Source organism: Microtus oregoni, unplaced genomic scaffold, assembly GCF_018167655.1.
Source record: "Microtus oregoni isolate MIOR12 unplaced genomic scaffold, Mior012 000022F_ref0000154, whole genome shotgun sequence".
NCBI lineage: Eukaryota > Metazoa > Chordata > Mammalia > Rodentia > Cricetidae > Microtus > Microtus oregoni.
The window spans coordinates 10429277-10456394 of record NW_024543081.1 but is presented as its reverse complement, the minus strand read 5'-3'; the positions used below and the strand labels follow the sequence as shown (position 1 = coordinate 10456394).

Here is a 27118-nt window from a genome sequence, read left to right as displayed (position 1 = left end):
GTGGGGTCACTGGGCCTGCTCCAGCTGCTGTGCCGGCCTGCCCAGGGATAGGTCCTGCCATCTGCGTCTCCTTCAGAGCCTTCTCCACTGTCTCCAACACCGCTCAGCCAAGCCGCAGCACCAGGGCAGGCAAGAACCATTTGAGTCCTCCCAGCCTTGGAAGGCGGGGCCTGCGTGGGGCGGGCCCTACGTTTTGGGCGGGGCCTATGGGTGGTTGCTGGGCGGAACCTGGGGGCTAAAGCGAGGCCTCTCAGGACTGAATGGGGGGGGAGGGGAGGGGCGGGATCGGGCAAGGAGAAAAAGTCAGTGGGCGGTACTCGAGCTTTTGAGTCCTTCCGTCCCTATGACCTCCTGAGCTAGGAGTGACAGCTGCGAAAGAGCAATGGGTGAAAATGCCCCTCAGGGCCCCTTAGATCGGCGTGGGAAGGGGGAGGCCGGTGAGAACCCTCATGCACCCACTCCCTTACTTCGGACCGGTGGAGCGGACGCTCACTGCCCTCCCCACTGGGTGTCCATGCTCAGTCAGCAGTGCTGGGATGCAGTGAGCCAGAGTGTGGGCTCCAATGGAGTCTCGGGCCGCCGCTGAGTCCTGATAGCCCTTAGATTAGAGGAGCTTGGCTATTTGGGGTTGCATTTTGGGGTCAGCAACATGAGGAGGTAAGCTCTGGGACACACCTGACCTGAGGAGGGCCAGCTGGAGTCCCGGCATCATGCTGTCTGTCATAAATCTTCTCTCGATCTTTCCGAATGCGTCTGGCTATCTTCTGTACCTCCCTGTGGCTCAGTTCCATGGTCTGTGTACTGAGAATGGCAGTGTTCCAACTCAACACGTGGGCAGTCGGCTTGTGTGAAGTGCCTGGCGCCTGCTCTGAAGGCTTAGAAAATGCTGGCCACGGTGGTCTCCCCGGTTTCTATTTGCAAGAGTTCAGTTCTCCAAAGTCCAAAATATTTAGTGCAAACTCCAGTGTTGAGTAGGATGCTACTCTGAGTGGTGTTGTAAATCTTGAGACATCTTAAAGATGGTCCTCCAGGATTTCTCATTGTTTCTTTGAATGTAGCTTTAGCGAGCCTGGAACTCCCTATAGCAGTCTGTCCTGAACTGGCTGCAATTCTCCTGCCTAAGCCTCCTCAGGGCTAGGATTACAGATGTGCATAGCTATACTTGGATCTTATATAATATCTCCAGAGACAGAGACCCCAGCACAAATTTTCATTACAGTATATTTTTTGTTTTGGTGATTTATGTTTTATGAGACAAGGTCTCATGTTGTCAAGGCTGACCTCAAATTCCTGATCTGTTTCTACCTTGTCTTCTACTGAGAAGATAGGGACATGCCACCAAATCTCATATATCATAGTCTATTGTTATGAGCAGTGCTTTATTAGGTGTTGTTTATCTCCTGTGCCAATTTATGATGTATATGTTATCATGGGTGTTTATATATAAAAATATAGCTAGCATTCATCATTATATGGAGTACATTAATGGTTTCAGATATCCATGGGGGTTCTTCGAATGGGGTCCCCTACAGTTGAGAGGCACTGTAATCTACCTACTCCAATAAAACAGAAAGGAAACTGAGAATGAAGAGGTTTTAAGCCACCAGTCCAAGGTCATAGAGCCCACAAGTGGAAAATTCAAGGCAGCACCCCCAACCCATGCCTTCCCCTTCTGTCCAAGCATCAATGGATTACATCCGAAAAGCCTGTTCAGATCTCTCTCACCCAGGAGAGCTGCTTATCTTTCCCTCCTCAGGATATCTGGCAGTCCGGCTGTGGAAAGCCAGGACACAGGCCATTAACACTGAAGCCCACGCATGCTGCCGCATACATAGATGAGGGGCTTAGGACATGCTGGTTTGGTGGATGCAGGAGATGAATGACTGCTTCTACCCTACAGGTCTGCTCTCAGAGTTGAAGCTGGCTGTGCCCTGGGGCCACATTGCTGTCAAAGTCTGGGGCTCCCAGAAGAACCCTCCAGTTCTCTGCCTGCACGGCTGGTTGGACAATGCCAACTCCTTTGACAGGCTCATTCCTCTTCTTCCACAAGGTGGGCTATGGACTGAGGGGCAGTGGAGGGGTGGAAGCTGCCATGCAGACCCCTTTCTCGTTCTCCTCTCTGCTGCAGGTTTTCACTATGTGGCCATGGACTTCGGAGGTCACGGGCTCTCGTCCCATCACCACCCAGGTTTCCCATATTACCACCAAAGTTTTGTGAGTGACGTCCGGCGGGTGGCAACAGGTGAGCAAGAGTGAAAGTGAGTGTCGTGAAGGAGTTGTGAGTGTGTGTGAGTGTGTGTGTGAGTGTGTGTGTGTGAGTATGTGTGAGTGTGTGTGTGAGTGTGTGTGTGAGTGTGTGTGTGTGAGTGTGTGTGTGAGTGTGTGTGTGTAAGTGTGTGTGTGAGTGTGTGTGTGAGTGTGTGTGTGTGAGTGTGTGTGTGAGTGTGTGTGAGTGTGAGTGTGTGTGTGAGTGTGTGTGAGTGTGTGTGTGAGTGTGTGTGTGAGTGTGTGTGTGTGAGTGTGTGTGTGTGAGTGTGTGTGTGTGAGTGTGTGTGTGAGTGTGTGTGTGAGTGAGTGTGTGTGTGTGTTAGTGTGTGTGTGAGTATGTGTGTGTGTGTGTTAGTGTGTGTGTGAGTATGTGTGTGTGTGTGTGTGTGAATGTGTGTGTGTGTGTGAGTGTGTGTGTGGGTCCTCTGTGACATCCCCTCTCATCCCAGGAGGAGGATACCGTGTCTAGAGGCGGTGCTGGCTGGGAATGGATGTCTGGTGTCTGACTCCAGTTCTCCCAGCAACTGAGAGGAGCAAGCTTGCTTCCTCCCACATTGGAGCTGAGCCCCCTCACCTGGTATCCAAGGTTGGGTGATACAGTTATTTGGAGGAAGTCCCAAACCGGGACACAGAAAAACATTCAGAGTAAGGCTGCAAACTCTTCCTGGCTTTGTGTTTTCAGCCTTTAAATGGACTCGGTTCTCCATCCTGGGCCACAGTTTCGGTGAGTCAGTTTGGGCCAGGCCCTGAGTTAGGTGGAGGACTATAGGAGAGAGAGGAAGATTGACACAGTGGAACCTGGAACTTTTCCCTGCCCCTCTGAGGAGCAATAAGAGGACTCACAAATGCTTATCTTAGAGACTGTGCCTCTGGTCTCAGATGAGGGAAGGAGTAGCCTTGTGAGTGTTTTCAGGTGAAGGTACCTTGGTGGCCCAGGGAGAGGCTCCAAGTTGAAGATGCAGAGTCCCAACCCCATGGTGGGAGACAAGCTGGGGACTGGACAGGCCCTATAAAAGTGCTTGGGTGAGGGTATTGGTGAGGGGTCGCATAGGATGTCAGCTCTGTTCTTTTGTCTGATAGGTGGCACTGTGGGCAGCATGGTGAGTAGCTGGCTGTTCTGTGGTCACGTGGGACCTTGGGAAGCAAGCAGATGGTAGGCTAGGAAGAGCCCCTTCACACAGTGGATGCGGTGGCCAGAGACTGTTTCCACATTCACACTATGTTCTGATAAAGGTCCCTTGTAGAGTTTCTACGTGTCCCCCCTAGGGTCACTGGGTCTGTGGCTGGGTCTGGGAGAAGCACCCTGAAGGGACAGCAGACTCCGGCTCTGTGAAGCCTGTGCCTTCACCCACTAACTCCATCTCTCTTGTCACTCTCTAGTTCGCCTGCACCTTCCCCGAGATGGTGGACAAACTTATCTTACTGGATACTATACCGTTTGCCCTGGACTCTAATGTAGGAAAAGGCTTCTTTGGAGGCTTCCTGGGGAGGGGAGGGCAGTGTCATCTCTGTCTCTTGTGTTGGACATTAATGAGGCCAGAGAATGTGGCAGAGGGTAGATGAGTTAGCCAGGGATATCCTCCAGAGAGGGCAGTATCCTGAAGCTTGTGACCCTGAGAATGTCAGGGCTCAGGGTATGGGAACTCTTTGGAAGCCCAGTGTGTGGCCTGGATTCCTCAGAATGCTGATGGATCCCACATAGACTAGGAAACAGCAGAAGGTGGATGAGGGGGGCAGTTATGGGTGGAGGAACTCTGGGCCACAGCAGCTGCCTGCCCTAACACTTAACCAATTCCTTTGTGCTGTGCACACGGAGCACAACCAGATTCAACTGTGAGTGTGGGTGATGGAAAAACACCACCAGCAGCAGCACTCACAACAGCCAGTACTGTCCAGTGTCTGAGGCTTGGCTCTGTCCTTATCTGTGTTACCCTGAGGATGTGAGTTTGCTCCAGGGGACTCCACTCTGTCCGTTTCCACCTTTCACACACATATATATATATCCCCAGAATTTTTTTCTCCCCCCCCCTTTTTTTTACTTTACAAATAATATCAATCAAAATTCCCACTTCCTCCCTTCCTCCCACTTCCTTCCTGTTACCCCACCCCCCTTCTCTCCAACCCCCTCCAGTCCTAAGAAGAAGGCAAGGTACCCTGCCTGTAGGAAGTCCAAGGCCCTCCCCCCACCTTTCCATTTCCTCCTTTACAAAATAGCCACACCTTCCTTGAGGAAAGGAACTCATTCCTTCTTTTGAGACAGGAGATCATTGATGTGGGAGTGATTTCTTATTAATAAAGAAACTGCCTAGACCCATTTGATAGGCCAACCCTTAGGTAGGCGGAGTAAACAGAACAGAATGCTGGGAGAAAGAAGCTGAGTCAGGGAGTCGCCATGATTCTCCCACTCCAGACAGACGCAGGTTAAGATCATTCCTGGTAAGCCAGCTCGTGGGCTACACAGATTAATAGAAATGGGTTAGATCAATATGTAAAAGCTAGCCAATAAGAAACTGAAACTAATGGGTCAGGCAATGTTTAAAAGAATACAGTTTCCGTGTAATTATTTTGGGTAAAGCTAGCCGGGTGGCGGGACACAGCCCGCCGCTCCGTATTTCAACAGATCATTCTGTAATCAAGGCTGGCAGTGAACTCCTGGAAATCCTCCTACCTCAACATCCTAACAGCTGCAATTAGAGTTTGTGTTTTGTTTTACTTTGTTTTCAAAGACAGGGTTTTCTGTGTAGCCTTGGCTGTCCTGGAACTAACTATGTAGACCAGGCTGACCTAGAACTCACAGAGATCTGCCTGCCTCTGCCCCTGAAGTGCTGGACTTAAAGGTATGCGCCAGCCTTCCCTGCTGGAGTTAGTTTTTATTCCCGTGTCTCCAGTCCCTGCACACTGTAAACACTCAGCAATTTTCCATTGCACAAACCATGGGTTAGTGTGGACCCGATACCCAGATTAGAGTAACCTTTGACCTTTGGTCTCTGTAATGCCCCACTGATGAAACAAATGTAGAGCCTTGAGGCTTCCTCCTGGGTGGTGTTGGGTGACACTGAGCCCCCAAAGCCTGAACCTGCTGGTCTTCTGCCATTGGGGACATGTTGTATGGCCGATGGAACCTGCCTGTACCCTGTGCCCCCTACCTCTCATTAGTGATGACAGCATTCACTGACATCACTGAGTTTGCTGCCCTAATGAATCCTAGTGTCACCCCCTCTACAAAGCACATCCCTCTAGCTGTCCCAGGCAGCCTGTGCTGAATAGGAAGGACAGCGAGCACAGACTGATCCCTCAGAGGGGCATGGAGGGCAGCAGACAGGACCAGGGGAAGGACGGGACCCCTCATCTGGGCGTCACTATTCACCAGCTCTGGCTGAATCCCTAGGAAACAGAGAACATCCTGACCTACAAACGGAGGAACATAGAACACATGCTGAAGGTGGAAGCTTCCCAGAAGTCCCCGAGGGTGTCCAGCCCTGAGGAGCTTTTGCAGGGGTAGGTGCTGGCAGCCAGGGCCGGGCAGAGGTGGGCTGGGACCATTGTGCCCTGGTGGACAACATTCCAAGTCAGGGAGGAGGTACAGCCTCCTCCCCCTCCTCACAATATCTTCCCCTCCACTTTTCCACCCCTAGTCATCCTCCGCTGGGGTGTCACTCAGCACCCGTCCTCCTGGACACTTCTCAGAAGCCCCGTGTTGTCACCACCCCTCTTTCCTCATGCCGCCTGTGGGGTGGGGGCTCTTTCTTTCTCCCCATGTTCATGTTGTATGGCACACCTCTTCTCTCTGACTACCCGCAGTTCTCTCCCACTCTCCTGCTAGAGCTGCCTGGCAGCCTCCACCCCTGAAACACCACCCTACCTTGTGGCCATGTTGGCCTCTAAATTCTTTACCCATGACCCGACTAGGATTGCCCTGGTCATATCCATACTCACTCTTCTGGAGAGTGCATGGTCGGACAGGGCTTCCCTGTTTTGTGTTTGTTGTCTAGAGGAAGGGACACACACAGAATAACAGCAGATGCGCTGATGCTGTAAATCCCCACTGATTCTGAAGGACATGCGCATGGTTCATGGGTAGCCTCCCTTCCCTCCATCTCTTCCTCCTTTTGTCCTTCTTGGAAGTCGAACCTAAGCCCTCAAGCCCTTTACCCCTACCCACACCTCTGGCCCTTTTTTTCATCGTTTATCCATTTTAGAGAGATTTATCTATCATTCCAGTTTGCCTTGAACTCACTGTGTAGCCATGACTGGCCTTGAATTCCAATCCTGCCTCAGCTTCCTTAAGGGCTGGAATTCAACCTGGGCACAGTATCTCTGGCTGCCTGCTTTCTTTTCTGTCCAACCCCTGGGCTTGCTAGAGGCTTTGTTCCTTTAGTGTCTTTCTATCTCCCCCAGGCTCCTGAGTAAGAACATCCACTTGAGTAGAGAGTGTGGGGAACTCCTGCTGCAGAGAGGAACCACGAAGGTGGACACAGGTAAGGACCATCTGTCATTACTGAGGGAGAACATGGGAGGGTGCGTATGCCAAGCTGAAACTCGGTGCCTGAACTGCTTCATTGACTCCCTCATTGCCTCATACAGTCCTGGAGAGCAGGGAAACTGAGGCTGCACATTGCCGAGGACCAGGTACAATGTCACGTAGGCATTGTAGAAGGCCACGCTCTGTGGGAAGGTTGGTAGGGTTTTGGACTAAAGGTGGTGACTGTCATGGCTGTGCCCTGCCGGGCCCACGTGCAGGAGGTTTGCAGAAGATGTGGAGGTGCCGTGTCTGGCAGTCACGGATGACGTGAGCGTCTTCTGTGTTAATCTTCTATGTGTTTGTCCAGAACTCTTACTAACGGTCTGAGAGGTACAGCTCCCCATCAAGACTGTGAGTGTGGCAGTGAGCCACACTGTGCCTGTCTCCATGGGTCCAGAATCTGTAGGTGGCACAACTCCAGGGGGGCACCCTTTACAAATGCTCCTTGTGGAAATGACCCCTCCTGGGATTGGGCAAGGAGGAGTCTGGGCAGAAAATGTAAATTTTAGAAGAAAAAGATGGCAATCATCCATCAGATGTTTGTCTGTTGCTGCAGCACAATTTTCTTACAACTTCGAAAAGTAAGGGTTTGACTCCCAGTCGCAGGGGGCTGCCCATCTTGACGGGGAAGGTGTGGCGGCAGGAGCAGGAGGCAGCTGGTCACATTGTGTGCACAGTGAGGAAGCAGAGAGAGGTGAATGCTGGCCCTCAGCTCACTCTTCTGTTCAGTGCCAGATGCCAATCCATGGGGTGGTGCTGCCCAGAGTCAGAGTAGGTTGCCCACCTCCGTCTATTCTAGAAACTCCCTCAGAGACATGCCAGAGGGTTGTTTCCATGGTGATTCTAAAGCCCGTCACATTGACATTCCAGATTAACCATAATAACAAACAACCACTGAGTAAATGTGTGTGTGCCGGGGAGGGCTCGGAGCCACTCTCGGTGAGGTAAAGACTGTGTGAAGTGGGGTGATGAGACAGAACGAGCACCAGTTGAGCCCAAAACCAGGGTCCAGTTCCTGTTGGTGCCAGCTGAGCAACCATGGGACTCCCCAGTTTTGTTAGGAAACAGACAAGGTCATTAGATTGTTGCTCTCGCAGGCTGACAGGCTCAACTGAGGTTGTGAAAATTGATTTCTAAAGAACCTAATGACACAGGATTCATCTCCACCTACCCAGTCCACTGGGGTTGGGCAACTTGTCAAATCCTGTTGGCCAAGAGGAAGACACTAGGGAGTTATGGGCACTGCAGCCGACAGACCCTGGCAGAGACAGGGAACTCCTGTCCTGTGTGACTATAATTCCAATAGCTGATTGAGGCCTCCTGGCTGCACACTGTACCTGTAGGGAAGGCTCTAACACCAAGTGAGGGTCACAGAGAGCAGGCCTGGAGTGTTCCGGTACAGACTGCCATTCAAATCTATTGGGCTTTAGTCCTGTGCCTGTCTCTCTACCCTACAAACCCATAGGAATTTGAGGGCCTAGCCTTTTGTGCCCCACAAAGATGGCCAACTCACCAGTTCCCTGAACAGAAATGGGTTAATCCAGCAGAGGCATGCTGCCAGCCAGTCCAGGAATCCTACTGGGCCCCTGAGTTTCCTGAAATGTGGGCACAGATGGTGAACGGTCACAAAAAGGACATTGGGCATTGCTGAGTAGCTGAGCCTAGGGCTGGGGCACAGGCAAGTGGCGGGAGCACTGTGGTGGGAGCACTATGGCTGGAGCACCCCTCTGTAGAGAATTAACTCAGGAGAAGGTAAGTCCAGATCCTGCTGGCTCTCTGGATACATACAGTGTTTGGAAACCTTATTCTTGGCCTCAATCCCCAACACATACACACATGTATGTGCGCTCTCTTTCTCTCTCTCTCTCTCTCTCTCTCTCTCTCCTCTCTCTCTCTCATGATCTGAGAAATACAGGTGAGGAAGAGGTCTTAGGCATCCACTTCCAGCCAGAGAGAGTTCCCAATAAAGCCAGGGCATGAGTCTAAAGCTGATTTAACCAGGCAGATGAACCATGATCAGAAGCTGGCCAGGAGGTCACAAGGTGCTTGTGTGGGGCCCTACCTCTCATCCCCTCCTGCCGGGAGCTCTGGGCTGCTCCCTCCACCCAGCTAGCTAACACTTGTCTTAGAATCAGACTCTTTGTATAAGGTAGTCGGATGCTGGCTTACCTCTAGGTCTGAGCAATGCAGAGGGGTGACCTAGCCGCTGTCATCAGTAAGCTCCCTGTCCAGTGGGGATTGGACAGAAAAGCAGTAAGTGATGATTCCACCTGCTAAGTGGCAGTTGTGCTGCGGGGGCAGGGGGTGAATGGGGTAAGGCCCAAAGGGAGAGAAAACAGTATGTGTGATGCAGGTCCCCTTGATCTCTTAAGGGTTACGCTAACACAAAGACTTATATGTGTGTGTTCCTGTGCATTTCTGTGGAGGCCACAGGTTGATGTCTGTGTCTTCAATTCCTCACCACGTTTTAAAGAAGTTGCATGACATCAGGAGGCAGAGGCAGGCAGATCTCTGTGTGTCTGAGGCCAGCCTGCTCTCCAGGGCTAGTTCTAGGACAGCCAGGGTTGTTACATAGAGAAACACCGTCTCAAAAAATGAGAATAAAAGATTGAAACCAGGTAACTTAATAAAAGTGCAAGGTTTGGTGCATAGCTCATTGGTAGAGTGCTTCCTCAGCATGCACAAGGTCCTGGGTTCCAACCACAGCACTGCAGGGAAAGACAGGAAATTTAGGTGACGGCTGTGGAGGTTGGTAGCCCGGCGTGCAGCATGGGCATCTACCCCGCCTATGCCCAGTCCATGGCTTCATCTCATTAACTACATCCAATGTTGCAGACGTAGAGTTGCTTTCACTCCTCTCTAGACTTCTCTTGGAGTGGTTTCTCTTCTTGAGTGCAGAACTGTATTAAAATCTGATATATGTCTTTTCTATGCATTCTGCAATGTGAGTTATTCACTTGTTTGATTCTAGGACTGGTATTTGTTTGAAAGTTTGAAGATTGGGGACTTAGCCAACTTGCAAGTGTTTGGATCTGACTTCACCTTTTCCTTGGTGACTGTGCACGAGGGAGCTGAGCAGAACTGTAGGCAGCCCTCCCACTAACCTTGTTGGAATAGGGTCCCCAGAGTTGGATTTTCCATTCCCTGCCAGCTCCTGGAAACTTCCAAGGCTTGTGAGTTCCTACACGGCAGAAGAGGCTGCTCTGCCCACCCCCACTTTTTTTTTTTTTTTTTTTGCTTCTCGAGACAGGGTTTCTCTGTAGCTTTGGAGCCTGTCCTGGAACTAGCTCTTGTAGACCAGTCTGGGTCTTGAACTCACAGAGATCTGCCTGCCTCTGCCTCCCGAGTGCTGGGATTAAAGGCGTGTGCCACCACTGCCCGGCCCACCCCCCAACTCTTATGTACGTAATGATTTCTCCAGAAATCATTAACACCCTTCTAGATGGGCAGAGTTGTCAATCATCCATGGCAGGAACCGAGTGTGGGAAGGAATGCCACGGTTCTCGAGTACTCTCTGTTCCTAAGAAAATGAACAGTTCCTTTCTCTGAGACGGGAGTTGGAGTCTAGAGTGGTGTGCATGTCTTAAATCCCAGAACTAGAGACAGAGGCAGGCAACTCTCTGAGTTGAGGCCAGCCTGTCTACATACTGAGTTCTGGACCAACGAGTGCCACATAGTGAGATCCTGTTTAACAAGAGAGAAGGAAAGAGAAAGAACTGTTTTGATGCCATCTACATCCTTCCTGTCTTTTGGGGCCCAGGAGATGTCCATGTGCTGTGGACATCTTGACCAAGCTCTGCTCTAGAAGAATCCCAGAACGGAAGTCCAGGGCTGGCTGACGTCAGGGTGGCTTTCACCAGCCCAGATGGCAGACATGAGCCCTCTGTGGAAAGACTGGGACCTCCAAGGAAGCCAGGTGAATCCCTTCCTGTAACAGATGATGCTGAAACCACCATGCTTTGTGCTTTCTCCAGGTCTGGTGCTGAACAGGGACCCGAGGCTCTCTCTGGTAAGTGCCACTGTCTTCCAGCTTCCCTCACAGAATGCCTGTGGTCTCTTTTGTTAAAGTAGTTTTAGAATTATATGCATATTTTAGCTGCCTGTAAGTACACTGCCTTGTCATATTAAATACACTGTCTTATGTAACCATCACCAAAACGTATAGCCCAACCTTTGCTATCCTCAGTCAACACTGATCCATTAAAACACTAAGCCCTCACCTGTCTCACCAACAACCCCTAATTTACTTTTCTGTCCCTGTGAAGCTGCCTGTTAGGATACTCACAAAAGCAGAACCAATGTTTGCCCTTCTCGGCCTAGGTTCTCCTCAGCATCATGCTGTCCAGACCCTTTCATGGGAAACACACATCCATGTTCACACTTGTGAGACTGGATCCTGTTCCATCCTGGGGACTTTAACCCCAGCATGTGGGGGCAGAGGCAGCTCTGTGTGTTTGTGTGTGTGTGTGTGTGTGTGTGTGTGTGTTAAAGGCAGAGAGACGCTTGTGCAGAATCAGGACAACTCATGGGAGTCTCTCCTTCCTCCATGAGTGTCGTGGATCATAGCTCGGCAGCCAGTGTGTTCACCCACGGAGCCGTCTAACCTGCCCACAGCACATTTTCCATGTCCATTCCTCTGCTGACAGACACTGGGGTTGAGGTTTTGGCAATGGAGAGCAATGCTACTGTAACATGGGGTACAAGTGTCTGAGTCCTTGTTCCGGTTCTTGGCTTTGCCAGAAGAGACTGCTGGAGCCCGCGGTGACTTAGGATTGATCTTTGGAGAAGGCGCTAAACTGCTCTCTGCAGAGGCTGCTCTATTCTATGTTCCCACCAGCGATGCACAAGGGTTCTGACTTCATCCCCAATCTCTCTCGCATGTGCAGGGAGGAGGGGTGCTGGGCATTGAACCCCTGGACGTGTACAGGCTGGGCAAGTGTTATACAGTGAGCTACATCCCCAGATCTTTCTCCATTTATGTCTTTATACATGTGTACACACACTCACAGACTCTCAACTCAAGTGTCTTTTCATACATGTGCATGGACACAGACACATACCCGTGTCTCAGGATGTCGCACCATTTCCACACTTTCTTGCTGAAGAAGTCCTTCACAGTTAAAAGCCAGTTGTGGGGCTAGAGCACAGAGGCGACAATCTCCTCTAGAGGAGGTCCACGGGGAGTGTGGGGCACAGCAGGGCACATTGACCTGGGTCCAGGTCTCCCACCCTGTGTCTATGCAGAATGTCTCAGAGCTGGTGGTTCATTTGACTTGGCTGTCCCCTGATCCTAGCCTGTATATCACCCCTGTCCTGCATGTGTCCCAGTGTCCGTCTGCACGGGGCTGGATGTCTCCTAGCGCACTGCAGCACAGGCGGATTAATACAAGGACAGAACAGTGAGGGCTGGAGACTCAGGTGCGGTGGACTCAACTCCGTTGTGGTCCAAACACACTTCTGTCAAGTGGAAGCAGTCTCATGAAGGGAATGAGCTCTGTGTGACAGAGCCCAGAGCCCACAGCTGACTGTGCACCAGGAGCGGGCTGCAGGGGACTCTCAGTCCTCAATAGTCCATAAGTCACCTCCAGTCAATAGCCACACCCAGCATTCACAGAGGGGAGAATGGATACGGGGGGTGGGAGACAGAACTTTGGCAGATGGAAGCTAAGAAGCCTTGATGAGTAAGGGATTTGGTGGACACTGGCCTCCTGGGGAGGGTGGCCCTGCTGACCTCACTGGAACCTCATTTCAGCTGTCCTGAAATAAGGACTCTGACTGCAGGAGGGCTTGGCACTTCATACTAAGGATTTACCTGGTTTTGTTTCTGCAGGCAGAGAACGTCTTTGACTTCACGAGCAAGGAGATGTTTCTGCAGTTTATCAGAAGCCTGCAGGCCAATGTGTTGTTCATCAAGTGAGTCTAGACAGAGTGCCCTTGACAGACCCAGGGACCAGGAACCTGAGGGAGCCTGGCACAAGGTGTCCAGTTCTCCAGGGTGACACCACACGACTGTCCACTCAGCCCTTCTCAGGAAGCATCTTTGTCAGCAGATGCTGGGAGGGGGAAGGCCAAGGAAGAAGCAGCCTGGGAGCAGAGGGCGGGGTGAGGACTGCGGCACAGATCGGCAGGTCTCTGGGGAAGCCTGACATGGGCTGTGCTTATGATTCCACTCCCCATGCTGAGAAAGCAGAATGCACATCACAGACACGGCACTGGAATCTGGGGAGCTTGAGTCCTGCTCTATTAGAAAAGGTTGTCCTGTTTGCGTGCACAGCTTCAGGAAGGAGGCACCTAGAATGATGTGGAGGGGACACACACCTAGCCAGACCTCCAAATTAACCCTGATGACCAGTGGGGTGACAGACATCCAGGATTGTCTTCACATTCGGGAATTTTGAATTAGGAACTTCTCCTGGGCTAGCAACCCATAGTTTGTCTAGCCCGATCCTTTCCTTGATGCTTGGTGGTGGCAGCGACAGCCGTGAGTTCAGAGGACATTTGATACTATGGCTTGGACTGTTGCTAGGATGACTGGAGGCTCAATACTTTTTTTTTTAAGTTAAAATTTCAACTCCTTATGGGGTTGCAGAAATGTTAACACTGTTATAAATTAAGGTATATTTGAATTTAAAAACAAGGAACTGACTGGGCAGGGGTGCTCACACCAGCAATTCCAGACTAGGGAGGGCATGGCCACGCTGTGACAAGTCTGAGGCCAGCCTAGGCTAGAGTGTGCTTCAAACATGGATGGGAATGTTGCTTGTTCTTTAAAATAAGGGAGGGCTTAAAGAAAAGCCTGGCCTTGAGACCTGGTTCAAATCTCAGCCCAGCTTTCAGTGGCCCCACTTTCTGACAGCTGCACCCCAGCAGACACTCAGCTTGTGCTAGCCTGCTACCAGCTCTAAGAGGAAGCTGGTACTAAATGACTGAACCCCAGGATCAATCTAGGCTCAAAAGAACATAGCTGAAGGAAAATCAGACTCAGTCTAGGCTTGGGCTCCTCAGGTCCTGAAACACAGACAGGGCAGAGGGCTCTGTTAAGACTCAGAGATGAGACACCCCCACTTCTTGCTGCCCAGAGCAACACAGGGGTACTTTGGTGTGAGACGAGAGAATGACAACAAGAAACAGCCACTGCTCTTCATGCTGGACGCACTGAGAGTCATCCTAAAGGAGGTAAGGCATGTGGCCCGGGTACGTGACAAGTTGGACATGTCTGCTCTAAACCCCACCTCAAAGAATCAATGGCTTCGTATTTCCTGAGTCGGTGCCTCACCCCTCCATGACCAGGCCCTAGAAACCTAAGATAGAGTTCAGGACCCTAACCCCTGGCCACGCTTACTTGTGGGGCGCACCTCTTAGAAGCAGCCCTGCGCTTCCCTCCACTGCCCCTGGAACCAGCACATTGGCAAGTGTGATGGCTACAGGGCAGAAGGAGGCCCGTGGTGGATCCAGGAGCCTGTGTAGGTCCTAGCCCTCTCTGGTCATCATACATTTAGAATCCCCGAGGCCTGGAACCTCTGCACAGCCAGGGGCTACCCCAAAGGGCAGCTGCTATTCAGGCTTCTGTGCAGTGAAGCTGTCCTGACACCTGCCCTGCACAGAGTGCTTCATCTCCATCAGAACTGGCAGAATTGACTGTGAACACCCAGATTAGCATTGTAGCCTCACAGCTCAGATGCCTACATTACTGGAACAGCCCCAAGTCCCCAGGCTGCTGGGAATAGAGGTGGCCTCTGACCCCCTTGGAGACACACAGCTGTGGGAGAATCTCCTGCGTGGGCACCATCTCACCTCCTCCCCTTTCTCCAGCGGTTCCAGTATGTGGAAATCCCAGGCAATCACTATGTCCACATGAATGAGCCCCACCTTGTGGCTGGATTCATCAGCTCTTTCCTACAGAGCCAACCCAGGACCTCTTCAAGGCTGTAGCTCTGGCCTTGGAGCTGTTCACGCTGTCTACAAAGCACTCTCTGCCCACAAAATAGGTGGGGTGGGTCTCACTGTGCTCTAGACCAAGAGAGGCAGCAGAGAATCCTGTGGCAGAGCTAGAAGTAAAGGGAAATAGAAGAAGATTCTAACCTTTAATACGTGGCTTCAGGAAGGGCACAGTGGTCTGGGGCTTGCGGTTGGTGAGCTCTACTAAGCTGGTGCTGCTGAGGGAGCAGGGCTGCGTTTGGGTCTCTGCAGCTTGTGCTTATCACCGGTCTCTGTGGAAATAAAATCTTCCTCCCTCTTTCCTGCCTTCTGAATGGCTCTGTTGCCAGCAGGGATTCATTGAGGGTAACAGGTTCAGAGCAGAGAGCAGTCACATTTCCCAGGAGTGTCTCCCAGGCCCGAAGAGGCAGGGGCAGCTCCTCAAGACCAAATCCTCCTCTTGTCCTGATTTCCAGCCTGCGTGGGTGAAGAGCTGGAGCTGTGGGACGCAGCAGCTTCTTGGCCTGGCATCTGCTCCCCTAAGCACAGTCCCCAAGGCAGCAGGCCTGCCGGTCTTTGTGTTCTCCACGCCAGCTCTCCACATCCAGAACAGCTCAGTAGGGTCGGAATTTGCGTTGGGCACGCATCAGTTCAATCCTCTGCTTGTCCTCCTCGAACTTCTTGCGCAGCTGTGCTAGGTCTGGTGTGTGAAGGGAACAGGACGGGTCACAGAGTACCTGTGCAGAAACCTGCCAGCCACCCCACTAAAGGGACCTCCTCACCCTCATGTCCTAGGGCGGCTCTGCACACTCTCCCTCTCCCACCCCATACCCCTTCCATCCTGACTACACAGTTAAGGTCAGGCTCCTGCAAGGAAACAGAACTGGACACTGACTACAGCCACTCTGGGGGCTGAGGTGGGAGATGATGGTGTAGGAAGTTGTGAGAAGACAATGTATCAGGGAGAAGAGAGGCCCAGAGAAAACAGGACTCCTAAGCCCTCTGTTCCCCAAGAAGAAGCAGTCCCAAGGGTTCCTTCTTCTAGATAAGGAAATTCAGTGGGTAAACAGTCACCAAGTGACCCACGTCGGAGGTGGCACCTGCTGCCCTCAGGAGTGAGGGTCGACAGGGGCTGCTCAGGTGAAGTGCGGCCTGGGGCCTAGGACCAGGGCGCGAGCATGTGAGGTGTGGGAAAGACAGTGTGGCAGGTGTCAGTGGGGTCTGAAGGCATCGGTTGAGCCCATCCCATGCTCGGGAGAGGACCAGGCTTCTTAGGACCCAGAATGTCCTGAGAGCAGGATCCCTACTGACAGCAGGAAGAGCAGGCACTCCCATAAGGAACACTTGGGTAGGCCCCAAGTCCCTCATGAGCCCCACCTCTCAGTCCCTCAGCACTCTGTAGTCAGACTGGCTGGGGCTCCTGGGTAAATATGCTCTATCTCTGAGAAGCAGTAGGGGCACTATACACAGGGACTCTGACCCTGAGCCTCTATCAGATGTGCCTCAAGCCACCCTGTTTCTTGCCCAAGGCCTGCGGGGTGCCCTCAGGTGTCACTTACGCTCCATCTTGGTCTCTCGGTGCTGCCAGGCATAGAAGTTGAGCAGCTCCTTGCGGGCACGCTTCCTTTTCTCCTTCTCAAGAACGCGCAGGCTGGCTGCTTCTGTTCTAGGGAGCACAGGCCTACGGCCCCGGCGGGTCACCTTCACCCAGCCCTCCTCATCAGGGACTCCTTCCTCCTCCTTGGCCTTAGTTTCCTCCTGTGTGAAAGTGGATGTTGAAGGGTAGGGCTGTGCAGCAGCAGGATGCCTGACTGGCTAGGGGCCCGCTGCTGCCTCCTGCAGGAAAGCACCTTGAGCGCAGTGTCTGCTGGTCTGAATAAATGTTGATCAGACATCAACAACACTGCCCTCACCTACTGACCATTTAGAGTCCTTGTCACCCAGTCAGAAGGCCCAGGTTTCCACAAAAAAAAAAAACGGGAGCCTGCACATCCTCTGGTAACCAAGGACAGGCACCAGGACACAACACACAATACTTGTGGAACCACCTTCCCATGGCTGCAGCGTTGAGACCTGGGGTCCTGCCGCAGCCCTACCTCAGCTATCTTCTTGTCGTAGGCCTCCATGAAAGTGTCCACTTCCACCCTCAGGGCCTCAGGGTCGAGCACTGAATCTTCGTAGTCACTGATCCACTCTGAGGGAGAAGGGAACATAGTGTAACAGAAATTGCGTGTGCTGTTGGGCAGGCTGAAAGACCCTGGGGACCAGAGCTGTTAAGAGCATGGTTGCTCTTACAGAAAACCTAGGTTCAGTTACAGGCTCCAACATGGTGGCTTCTAACCACTCGTAACTCCAGCTCCAGAGATGCACCCTCTTCTGACTTCCTTTGATACAAAACACGCATGTGGTACTCACACAAAAGTAAGATGTTTAAAAATTAAAAAAAGAAGGAAAAAGAGTTGACTCTAAGAGGTTTTCGTTTGTCTCCTCCAAAACCTCTACTGGGGCAGCCTGGCTCCTGGGCTTTGTAGGGAGGGGAAAAACAGCAGCTGCCTCCTGAAACAGCTAGCAGGCATCTCCTTCCAGCAGAGGGCACTAGTGTTCATGCCACGGCATAAAAGTGCTGCAAAGAGACAGGGAAGGCAGGAGCTCACTGATGGAGGCCATCAGCCTCCAGTCACTCTGCACACTGATTTGCTTATTTATTTATTTTTAAAGATTTACTATGTATACAGTGTTCTGTCTGCATGTTTGCCTGCAGGGTGGAAGAGGGCACCAGGTGTCATTCATTAAGGATGGTTGTGAGCCACCATGTGGGTTCTGGGAAATGAACTCAGGACCTCTAGAAAAGCAGCCAGTGCTCTTAACCTGCTGAGCCAGGTCTACAGCCCATGAGCACTGATTTGATGATGTTTTGCTGTCTGGTGTTTGTGCTCTTCACTTTTGTTGGCCATATACATACTAAACACTCATTCGAAACTAGAACTCCAGCTATCACAGAACGTTCTGTTCTCCAGGTCAGACAGAATGCCCAAGTGACTGGCTCGGAGTAAGATACTCAGGCTTCACCCAGATACGGCTGAAAAGCTGGGATCCACTAGCAAAGGCACCTGGGGTCCAGGTTCAGGAGCTAGGAAGGTTCTAGCAGCAACAGGCCTGGCCCTTACCTAGTGCCAAAGGCTCAGGCTATGTCCTGATGTGTCTCAGACACAGCCCTGAGAGCTGAGGTCCCTTGGGAAGAGGGGACCCAGCTTGTGGCATTCACAGATGCTGGCCACATTAAGTGTCCCTCACCAACCCAAGGCCTGGGGAGAAAACACTGGACACAGCCAGCGGTACTGACTGTGAATCCCGCTCTTCACTGGGTGGCTCTCTGTAGAAACCAGCAATGGGCCCTTCAGATTCAAGGCAGCTGACACTCCACTTGGCTTCTGGAACACCACATAAGCTACCTGAAAACCCTGGGGGGAGAGAGAGAGAGAGATCTGCGTGGAGCCTTCCCACTCGTGACACAAGGTCCCCATACCTGCCCTGGACCAGGAGAGATGGTGCCAGGCTGTTTCCTGTATCATCCCCCAGTCTGGGTGAGGGACAGCCATGCTCCTAGCTAGCCAACTGCTGCTGGGACACCTTCGTGCTCAGTGAAAAGCAGACTCACCCCAGGCTAGGGCGGGTCATGAACAGACAAGGCACAAACTTAGGGTGGGACCCCCTTGTACGTCACAGAGACAGGGGGGACCTGGGGAGAGGGAAGAGGAGCAGGGTTCCTGGAGTCAGAGAACCAGTCTTGAGAAGGAAGCTAGGAAGTGGAAATTGGCCGCTGGGAGACTGCAGGGCAGACAGGGAAACAGGAAGTCAATGAATGTGGCTCACCTGAGAGAATCAGAGCCCATGACCTGACAACCGCCTACAGCACACATTGTAGAGACTACCCAGAGCCAGAGAGTGATCTGTCTGAAAGTCTACTGCTGAGCCCACCCACTTGCCCCCACTCAGTGGAACCTGGCAGTACTGGGCAGCCTACCGGAACTGGCTTGGGGTGAAAATACTTCGACGTTGGCTCCTTAGGGCTCTCAGCAAGGTCAGGCTTCTCCTGCAACTCCACTGTCTTGATAGTGCCACAGGAGGCCAGGAGTCGAGACAGGCACTCCTGCCGTGGTCAGAGGGGAGAAGAGCATGAACACCCGCGGCTCCTCAGAGTCTCGGGGCACCCACAATATCCCAGAAGGACTTGGAGCCCAGGTCGACACTACCCAGGGGGCCCGAGTGCCCAACCCTGACCAGCTCCCAAGACAACATGGAGGCGGATCTTTCTAGACTGCGATGGCAGATGAGGACTGCCAGTGTCCCTGACTTCAGATGACAACTGTTTAAGCTTGGCATGCTGGTCAGCTTCGGCAGGAAGATATGAGGGGACTTCTTAGTCTGTGATAGTTACACACAGGGGTGTACAGCCCAGACCTTCTCTCCACCCTGTTGTCCAGACTGGCCTTGAACTCACTCCGTAGCCAAAATGGGCCTTGAAGTTCTGATCCTCTGGTCTCCAAATCTGATTTATGTAGTGCTGAGGACTGAACCCAGGGTTTTAGGAATGCTGGGCCAGCAGCCTATCACCGATCTACCTCCCTAGCTCTGGTGTTTCTCTTCTCAAAAAAGGAGTCTGTCCCGCCAGGCCTGACACTTACCTGAAATCCCTGCACTCGGGGTGGGTGGATCAACAATTTTAAAAATGTTTTAACCCAGGCGGTGGTGGCACACGCCTTTAATCCCAGGACTAGGGAGGCAGAGGCAGGCTGATCTTTGTGAGTTCGAGACCAGCCTGGGCTACAAGGGCTAGTTCTCCAAAACTAAAGAGAAGCAGTGTCTCGAAAAACCAAAAAAAAAAAAAAAAAAAGTTTTAAATTTCATTTGTGTGTTCACACACAGGTATAAGTGTATTTCACATTACAAGCGTGGAGGTCAGAGGACAACTTTCACTGGATGGCGGGGCCGCAAGCCTTTAATCCTTGCGCTCAGGGGACAAACGCAGGAGGATATATGAGTGTGAGCCCAGCCTGGTCTACAGCTATACAGAGAAAACCTGTCTCAAATAAAAAAAAAAAAAAAAAAAAAAACACCACCACCACCAAAAATCTTGGAGGAGTCAGTTTTCTCCTTGTACCGTGTGGGTCCTGGAGTTCTGACTCAGGCCACTGGACTATCTCACCAGTCCTCAACCTCCTTTTTAAGCTGAGTGTGCTGGCACACTGGCCTGTGATCCCAGGGCTCGGGAGCAGGAGTTCAAGGTCAGCCTCAACCACGTGAAGAGTACCCTGCTCAGGCTACAAGAAACCCTATCTGTCACATAACAAAATAAAAAAGTAAATAACTGTAATAGTTTCTGCAAATAATCAGGAAGTATGTTTGGACAGAACTGCAGCTGATTTTTGTTAGTTTATTTATTTATTTTTCGAGATAGGGTTTCTCTGTGTAATAGTCCTAGCTGTTCTGGAAGTAACTCTTCTAGACCAGGCTAGCCTCAAACTCGGAAACTGCCTGCTTCTGCCTCCAGGGTGCTGGTAGATTAAAGGAGTGAACCTCCCTCCCATTCCCCCTTCACCCCCCTCCCACCCACACGCCCAGACTTTCTTTAAAACAAAAAAAGAATGAAGCCGGGCGGGGTGGCACAAGGCTTTAATCCCAGTACTGGGGAGGCAGATTCAGGACAAACTCCAAAGCTAGAGAAACCCTGTCTTGAGAAACCAAATAAAAAGAAAAAATAAGGAAGGAAGAAAGGAGGGAGGGAGAGAGGGAGGGAGGGAGGGAGAGAGGGAGGGAGGGAGGGAGGGAAAAAATCAGTAAACAAAAAAATTGCTGGAAGGACAATTAATTTCGACCAGGTGTGACAGGGAGTAGAGGGTGGTGGAGGACAGCAAGTCTGAGACCAGCCTGGACTATCTAGTGAGTTCCAGAACAGCCTCGGGAAGAATGAGGCTGTTTGGACAGGGTCTATTTTATTTTATTATTTTTTTAAAAAGTAATGTTCTTATTCTGAGAGGCCCGGTTTTCAACATCCTCCAATGGGGGTTTGCAGGCATTTCCACCTGACCGCCAGAATTTTGTAGGGCCCATGGCAAGCCCCCATTCAGAACCCACTGGTCCCCCGACAGACGCCTACCTTCGTGCAGTACGGGGGCACATTGAGGATAAAAAGGGTCCTATTGGCGGGCCACGTGGACTGGGTGTCTTGGCGAACTCTGTGCTGTCTCACGTACAGGTAATGAAAAGCCTGCTGCTTCTCTGAGAACTTGACTGGAACAGCTACGAGTGCAGGAGAGAGTTCGGGGTACCCCGAGTTGAGGCCAGCGCCCCTGTCATGCAAGTTCCTTTCTGTGTCCCGTTCTAGCTCCACCGGCCCGCCTGTTCGTCCATCCCACCCCCGGGAGCCAGGGACAATGTTTTCCTTGGGGTCGGGGAAACAGCAGCGGCCACCACACTCAGGGAGCGCTTGTTGAAGAAGCAGACATGAGCAGGTCAGCGATGACAGACTCCAGTGGCTGAAGCTGGGAGCTGGGCGCGACCTGGAGGAAGCGCTCCCAAGGCCTCTCTCGCGGAGTCAGCGGCCAGAGCCGGCACGGCGGGCTCTGCGCCCCGACACCTGACGAGCTGCTGTGGCCTTCGCCACCCGCAGGCCACCTCCCTGCGAAGAGGTCAGTCCCCGACCCTCAGCTGCTCACCTGAATAACCCGGTGGGCTGGGTATGCTCCCCTCGTGGCTGCCCGCTCTGGCTTTCTTCCTGCGGGCCACCATCTTGCGGACCCGAAAGCGCAGGGAAGGATGGGAATTGTAGTTCTCCTTCCCGGCGCGGCTGTGTCTCCATGACGACTACCCCACGTGGGGCTCCGCCTTCTCAGCCTATGCCCGCCTCCCGGATTTTACCCACCGCAAGGTATTCCCCTTCCTCGTCAAAATGGGAGTGGTGGGGATGTGCAGGCTTAGATGGGAGTCTTAAGGGGGGTGTGGGGGAGGCTGAAACGAGAGCAGTGGCGTCTCTTCCGGAGGATCCGGGTTTACTTCTGATCACTCCAATTGTCTGTAATACCAGTTTTCGGGAAATCTGACGTCCTCTTCTGGCTTCTGTGGGCACAGTAAACACATGGTGTAGACAAACATAGTAATAAAACCATAATAACACAATAAATAAATAAATCTTTAAAAATAAATAGTAGGCAGTTGAATCACGGTGCAACTGAGGAGCCCCTGTGGGATTGAGTGGAGAGGAGAGCTGCATCAACAGTCTCTCTTTGGTAGTTCATTCGACTGAGAGGGCAAGGGGTGAGCAGCTTGGGGCTGAGAGACTGTAAGCAAGGAGCCATGGCAGAGGGGGAAGACACTTGCTGCCCAGCCTGACATCCTGATACATCCTTGGAAGGAGAGAACTGACTCCTGCCAGTTACCTTAGGACCTCCACATGCACTCCATGGCACATGTCCGCTCCCACAAGTTAAAAGTTTGTTTTTTGTTGTTGTTTTTGTTTTCTTAAAGTGTGTGTGTAATCCTAACCCTGGCCAGCCTGGAGCTGGTAGACCAGGCTGGCTTCAATCTCACAGAGAAAGATCTGTCAGCATCTGTGTCTGCCTCTGCCTCCCTAATGTTGGGATTAAAGGTGTGCACCACCTTGCCTCTTAGAATTTTAATTTTTACAAATTGAAGTGAGCTCAGATAAAAGTTTCCCATGGGCATTGCTGTAATCCTGCTGAATCAGGAAGACCCTGTGTGTTCCAGACCATCTGAGGTAAGACTCTGTGTCAAACCTTTTCCTTTGAGGCAGAGGTCTCACTTAGCCTAGGTGGGACTTAACATTGCTCCTCCTGCCTCCATTTCCCCAGGTGCTGGATTCAAATGTGTGCACCACCAGGGTGATTTATTTGCATTGCTTCCTGCTGTTAGACAAGCTCCCCCTGCCAACTGAGCTTCACCTCAGCCCAGTGTCAACTGTTTAACCCCATGTTTACTGCTCTGTTCCTTTTTCCCCTCCATTGCTTGTGATCTTAATTGTAAAGGGTTCTTCTTGGCTAAGATTTTCAAAATTCCATTCATGTGTGTCTTCACAATTGTCCATTATAGTATGGCTACTTTTTTGTTTGCTTTTTTCAAGACAGTGTTTCTCTGTAGCTTTTGAGCCTGTCCTGGAACTCACTTGGTAGACCTGGCTGGCCTCAAACTCATGGAGATCCACCTGTCTCTGCCTCCCCAGTGTTGGGATTAAAGCCATGAGCTACCATTGCCTGGCTTCGTGATGGCTGTTAAGTTTTTCTCCGGTCTGGTAAGCCTCTCTGCCATGCAATAATCCAAATCAGACCAAATTAAACCGAATTAGAAGCCCAGGTTTAATGGATGCCAGCACTCCTGGGTGGCCCCCCGGGAAAAACAGAGAAGGGACAGAGCACCGCGAAGACCATGTGTTCGTTCTCTGGAGGGCAGTTTAAGTAGCCTATGGAAGTGGTCTTGACTCTCCCTGAGGGAGGGGTCACTGTTTGGCAGGCTTTCTTAAAGGTGGAGTCTGGACTGAGGCAACTCCCAGGGGAGGGGGCTTGAAATGGAGAGGGGCTGAGGTGAGGCTTCTGACCAAATATCCCAGACTCCTTGTATATGTGGATGCCAGGGGGCTGAGGTGACACTGCCAACCAAACATTCCAGACTCCTTGTATATATGGATGCCAGGGGGCTGGGATGAAGCCCCCAACCAAACACTCCAGACTCTTTGAATAAAGGGGTGCCAGGGAGCTGAGGTGAAGCCCCTCAACCAAACAATGGCTACTTTAAAATCTTTATTAGAACTGTGCCACACGCGTTCATCCCCATTATCAGATTGTGGATGGAGGATTAGATTATATGTCCAAGGCCAGTCAGTCTTGGCTAGATAGTGACATTGTAAAAAATAAACAGTGAGGGCTGGAGAGGGGCTCCTTGGTTAAGAGCTCTTCCAGAGGTCCTGAGTTCAATTCCCAGCATTCATAGGGCAGCCTACAACTGTCTGTAACTCCAGCTCCAGGGAACCAGCACCCTCTTCTGGTCTCCCTAGGCACCAGGCACACACATGGTGCACAGATGTGGATGTAGGCATATACTCAGACAGAAAGTAAATAAGTTTTAAAAATTAAAATAAAGTGAGAAAATTAAAAAAAACCTTGTCAATTCTATCACCTCTGCCATCTGGGGTTGATGTCCACGGGAGATTTGCTGGTTCTTGTGAGTCATTGGCAACTGAAACACAGACATTTTGGGTATTGTATAGACTCTAATTCACTTAAACCTGTGTTACAGCCAGTCTGCTGCCTTTTCTTTACTTTGTCTCCCCTACCCCACCCCAAACCTTGATTCATTTACCTTCAGGTTAAAAGCCTTGAGTCCCATTTTCCTCTATAAATTATTCAGGGTTATTTAGGAGGAGAGGGAGCAGTAGGACTAAATACTATCCTATTCTATCCTTATCAATGAATAACTAACTACTTTTCTCATGCCATAGCTTACCCAACCAGAGAAGTATTCCTTAAAGTTTAATTTCTTCAGAGCAAGACACCAGCTCCCTTGTTCCCTATGAACAAATGTCTGTCTGTCTATACTGGAGAAAACAGGCCTCGTAGCTAGTGTGCTGCCTAGTTTTACGAACTTGCCACAAGCTAGCTATCTGAAAAGAGGGCACCTCCTCTGAGAAAATGCCTCCAGAAGATCCAACTAAATCCCAGCACTTGGGAGCAGAGTCAGGTGGATCTCTGAATTCAAGGTTAGCCTGGTCTACAGAGAGAGTTCCTGTATAGATAGGGCTATCCTGAAAAACCAATAAATAAGTTTGCAAAGTTTAAAAACAAAAAACAAAGAAAGGCCAGGCAGTAAATGCACAGGCCTTTAATCCCAGCACTCGGGAGGCAGAGGCAGGCAGATCTCTGTGAGTTCGAGTCCATCCTGGTCTACAGAGCTCCAGGACAGCTGAGCTCCACACAGAGAAACCCTGTTTCTAAAAACCAAAACAAAATGATAGAAATGCTTACTATCTGGCTTAAATCCACTAAAGTTACGGGTGGTTTAAATGAGAAACATCCCCCTAGATGTTAGGATTCAGGCATTATGGGGGCCCCTGTCACCTGGCAGGATGAACCCAGGTAGTACCCTAGCCATTCCAGGGTTCTATGCTGCTGTGTGTGCAGGAGTGCAGAAGGTCCCTTACAGAGATAAGCCCGCCCATTCCAGCTGTCTTTCCTGCTACACTTCTGCGGGTGGGGGGGGGGGGCAGGCAGGATTCTGTCTCCTTGCCCTTCCCTTCCCCCAATAAAACTTCCCACTTAAGTTCTATCTGCCTGGCCATGTTTGTCCCTTATCCATCATGGGGCCACCCACCAGGCTCCCTCTCACCACTAGGTTTATGTATTTGGTGCTGTATAGGAAAGCTAAAGGGCCTTTTAGGAGACAGGCACTTGCCAGAGGCACAGGGGATGCAAGTTTGAGGGCTTGGTCTTACCCCAGCCTGCTCTGTTTCCTGTGTGGATGAAAATGTTATTGGCCAGCTGCCTGCTCTTTTTTTTTTTTTTTTTTTTTTTTTTTTTTTTTTTTGCCATAGCAGACTCCATCTCCTTGGATCTGTTATTTTGTCTTTTTTTTTTTTTTTTTTTCTGAAGCTGAGGACAGAACCCAGGGCCTTGCGCTTGCAAGCGCTCTACCACTGAGCTAAATCCCCAACCCCCACCCTGGATCTGTAAGGCAAAAATCAACCCTTTCTTCCTTGCTTTTGTGAGCGTGCTTTTTCAACAAAAAACTATGTAATCCAGCAGGAGTACACTGCTCTAATACATCTGACCACGTGGTGTTTATGTATTTGGGACTAATTTTGTGGGAATTTGGATTCTAGGCAGAAAAAACTGCTTAAATGTTGGAAGCATAGATTAATGGGACATTCTGGTGGGAACTTGGAAGATAATACTCAAGAGAAACGTGGACAGCAGAGTCCTGGCTTTTGAGTTTTTTTTTTGGGCGGGGGGGAGCTGGGTGGAAGGACTCTTAACCAGAAACAGGGTTATGGGCCGGTATTTGATATTTTGGCAAAATTGCCTATATCCAGCCGGGCGGTGGTGGCGCACGCCTTTAATCCCAGCACTCGGGAGGCAGAGGCAGGCAGATCTCTGTGAGTTCGGGACCAGCCTGGTCTACAGAGCTAGTTCCAGGACAGGCTCCAAAGTCACAGAGAAACCCTGTCTCGAAAATCAAAAAAAAAAAAAACTGCCTACATCCTATCCACATCCTGAGAATTTACCTGAGGCTGAATTTTGAAGAATAACACATTTAAGAGAGTATAACACTGAGTCTATGGCTTGGCTATCCATGGTTACTCATGCAGGTCTACACAGCAAGGAGGACAGAAAAAATAAAGGGTATGCCACTTGGAGAGGAACAGCTCACAATGCCTCATGCTGCAGCACAGTCCTGTGTCCAAGAGGCTATTACTTTCAGGCTATTGCCGGTATGGATGCCTGCTCTGCACCCACAAGACCATTCCCTGGCTCAGCCTCCGAGTGTGAGGAGGAAACAGTGGGTTTCTGCTCCTGGAAAGCAACTGCCTAGAGTAGTTTACCAGCTTCCATACAGAAGCTCCAATGGGTCAAGGCCCAGCCCCAGTTGGCCAGAACTGGGGGTATCATTAATGTGGGACTGGTGTGTGGCAGATTTCGAATTGGCAAGGCTACACACAGCACAATTGTTAGTGAAGCCTGGGATGCATGAGACCACAAGATGGCGGAGATGCCAAACCCATGGACATTTGACAGAAAACTGCATACAAGAAGTGGAGCCAGCCAGAGTTGTAGACAGTAAAGCTGGAAGGGCAGAGAGCCACCCAGACCCTTGAAACTGAAGCTTCCATCGTTCCCTGGAGCTACAGGACTGGGTGTTCATACTGCAGGGTTTTGGACTTTGGTCCAATCTTTCCTATGTCCCCATTCCTCCCTTTTGGGATGGAAATGTGCATTCTTAGATACATGTTGGAAGTATATAATCTTTTTTGATTTTAGGGGGTCAGTTAAGAATTTGCCTTAAAGTTAAGACCACTGGCTGCTCTTCCAGAGGACCACGGTTTGACTCCCAGCATCTACAAGGTAGCTTACAACTGTAACTTTCAGTTCTCCCAGGGATCTGAAGCTCTCTTCTGGTCTCTGCAGGCACTAGGTGCATGCGTGCGTGCGTGCATGCGTGCGCGTGTGTGGCCAGGGCCAACAAGATGGTTTAGTAGGTAAAGGTTTTTACCCTTCAGCCTGATAAACTGAGTTTCATCCACGGGATCCACATGGTGGAAGCAAAGAATGGACTCCCAGTAGGCCCTTGACCACAACACATGGATCATGAAATGTACATATGCAAAATAAATAAAGACATTACAGCTCA

The 27118-nt window shown here is 51.0% G+C and overlaps 2 protein-coding genes across 6 annotated transcripts; one reads left to right on the top strand and one right to left on the bottom strand.

The window, feature by feature from the left end:
• Window positions 1–335: 335 nt before the first annotated feature.
• On the top strand, window positions 336–15028 carry LOC121461170 (serine hydrolase-like protein). 5 transcript variants are annotated; one of them, XM_041672062.1, is made up of 12 exons: window positions 336–437; window positions 1901–2050; window positions 2129–2242; window positions 2951–2992; window positions 3349–3368; window positions 3649–3723; window positions 5657–5766; window positions 6667–6746; window positions 10765–10799; window positions 12621–12703; window positions 13870–13966; window positions 14603–15028. In XM_041672062.1, the coding sequence occupies exons 1-12, from the start codon at window positions 383–385 to the stop codon at window positions 14720–14722; spliced, it is 981 nt and encodes a 326-aa protein (XP_041527996.1). In that variant the 5' UTR covers window positions 336–382; the 3' UTR covers window positions 14723–15028. The 5 variants fall into 5 exon arrangements, with proteins under 5 accessions (XP_041527996.1, XP_041527997.1, XP_041527999.1 ...); XM_041672064.1 differs by having other exon boundaries at window positions 342–386; XM_041672063.1 differs by lacking the exon at window positions 2951–2992.
• Window positions 14865–21573, bottom strand: Rrp7a (ribosomal RNA processing 7 homolog A). Its single transcript, XM_041672074.1, has 7 exons — window positions 21424–21573; window positions 20865–21007; window positions 18732–18857; window positions 18051–18168; window positions 16804–16901; window positions 16267–16465; window positions 14865–15407 (listed from the first exon to the last, which is right to left on the bottom strand). The coding sequence occupies exons 1-7, from the start codon at window positions 21494–21496 to the stop codon at window positions 15322–15324; spliced, it is 843 nt and encodes a 280-aa protein (XP_041528008.1). The 5' UTR covers window positions 21497–21573; the 3' UTR covers window positions 14865–15321.
• Window positions 21574–27118: the final 5545 nt, after the last annotated feature.

Coding starts and splice junctions, on each gene's coding strand:
- LOC121461170 (XM_041672062.1), top strand. CDS start 383: ATGGGTGAAAATGCCCCTCAGGGCCCCTTAGATCGGCGTGGGAAGGGG. Junction 3,724..5,656: donor CGTTTGCCCTGGACTCTAAT/GTAGGAAAAGGC, acceptor CTGAATCCCTAG/GAAACAGAGAACATCCTGAC. Junction 13,967..14,602: donor TGAGAGTCATCCTAAAGGAG/GTAAGGCATGTG, acceptor CCCTTTCTCCAG/CGGTTCCAGTATGTGGAAAT.
- Rrp7a (XM_041672074.1), bottom strand. CDS start 21,496: ATGGTGGCCCGCAGGAAGAAAGCCAGAGCGGGCAGCCACGAGGGGAGC. Junction 18,169..18,731: donor TTCACCCCAAGCCAGTTCCG/GTAGGCTGCCCA, acceptor CTCTCCCCCCAG/GGTTTTCAGGTAGCTTATGT. Junction 16,466..16,803: donor ACGACAAGAAGATAGCTGAG/GTAGGGCTGCGG, acceptor ACTTTCACACAG/GAGGAAACTAAGGCCAAGGA.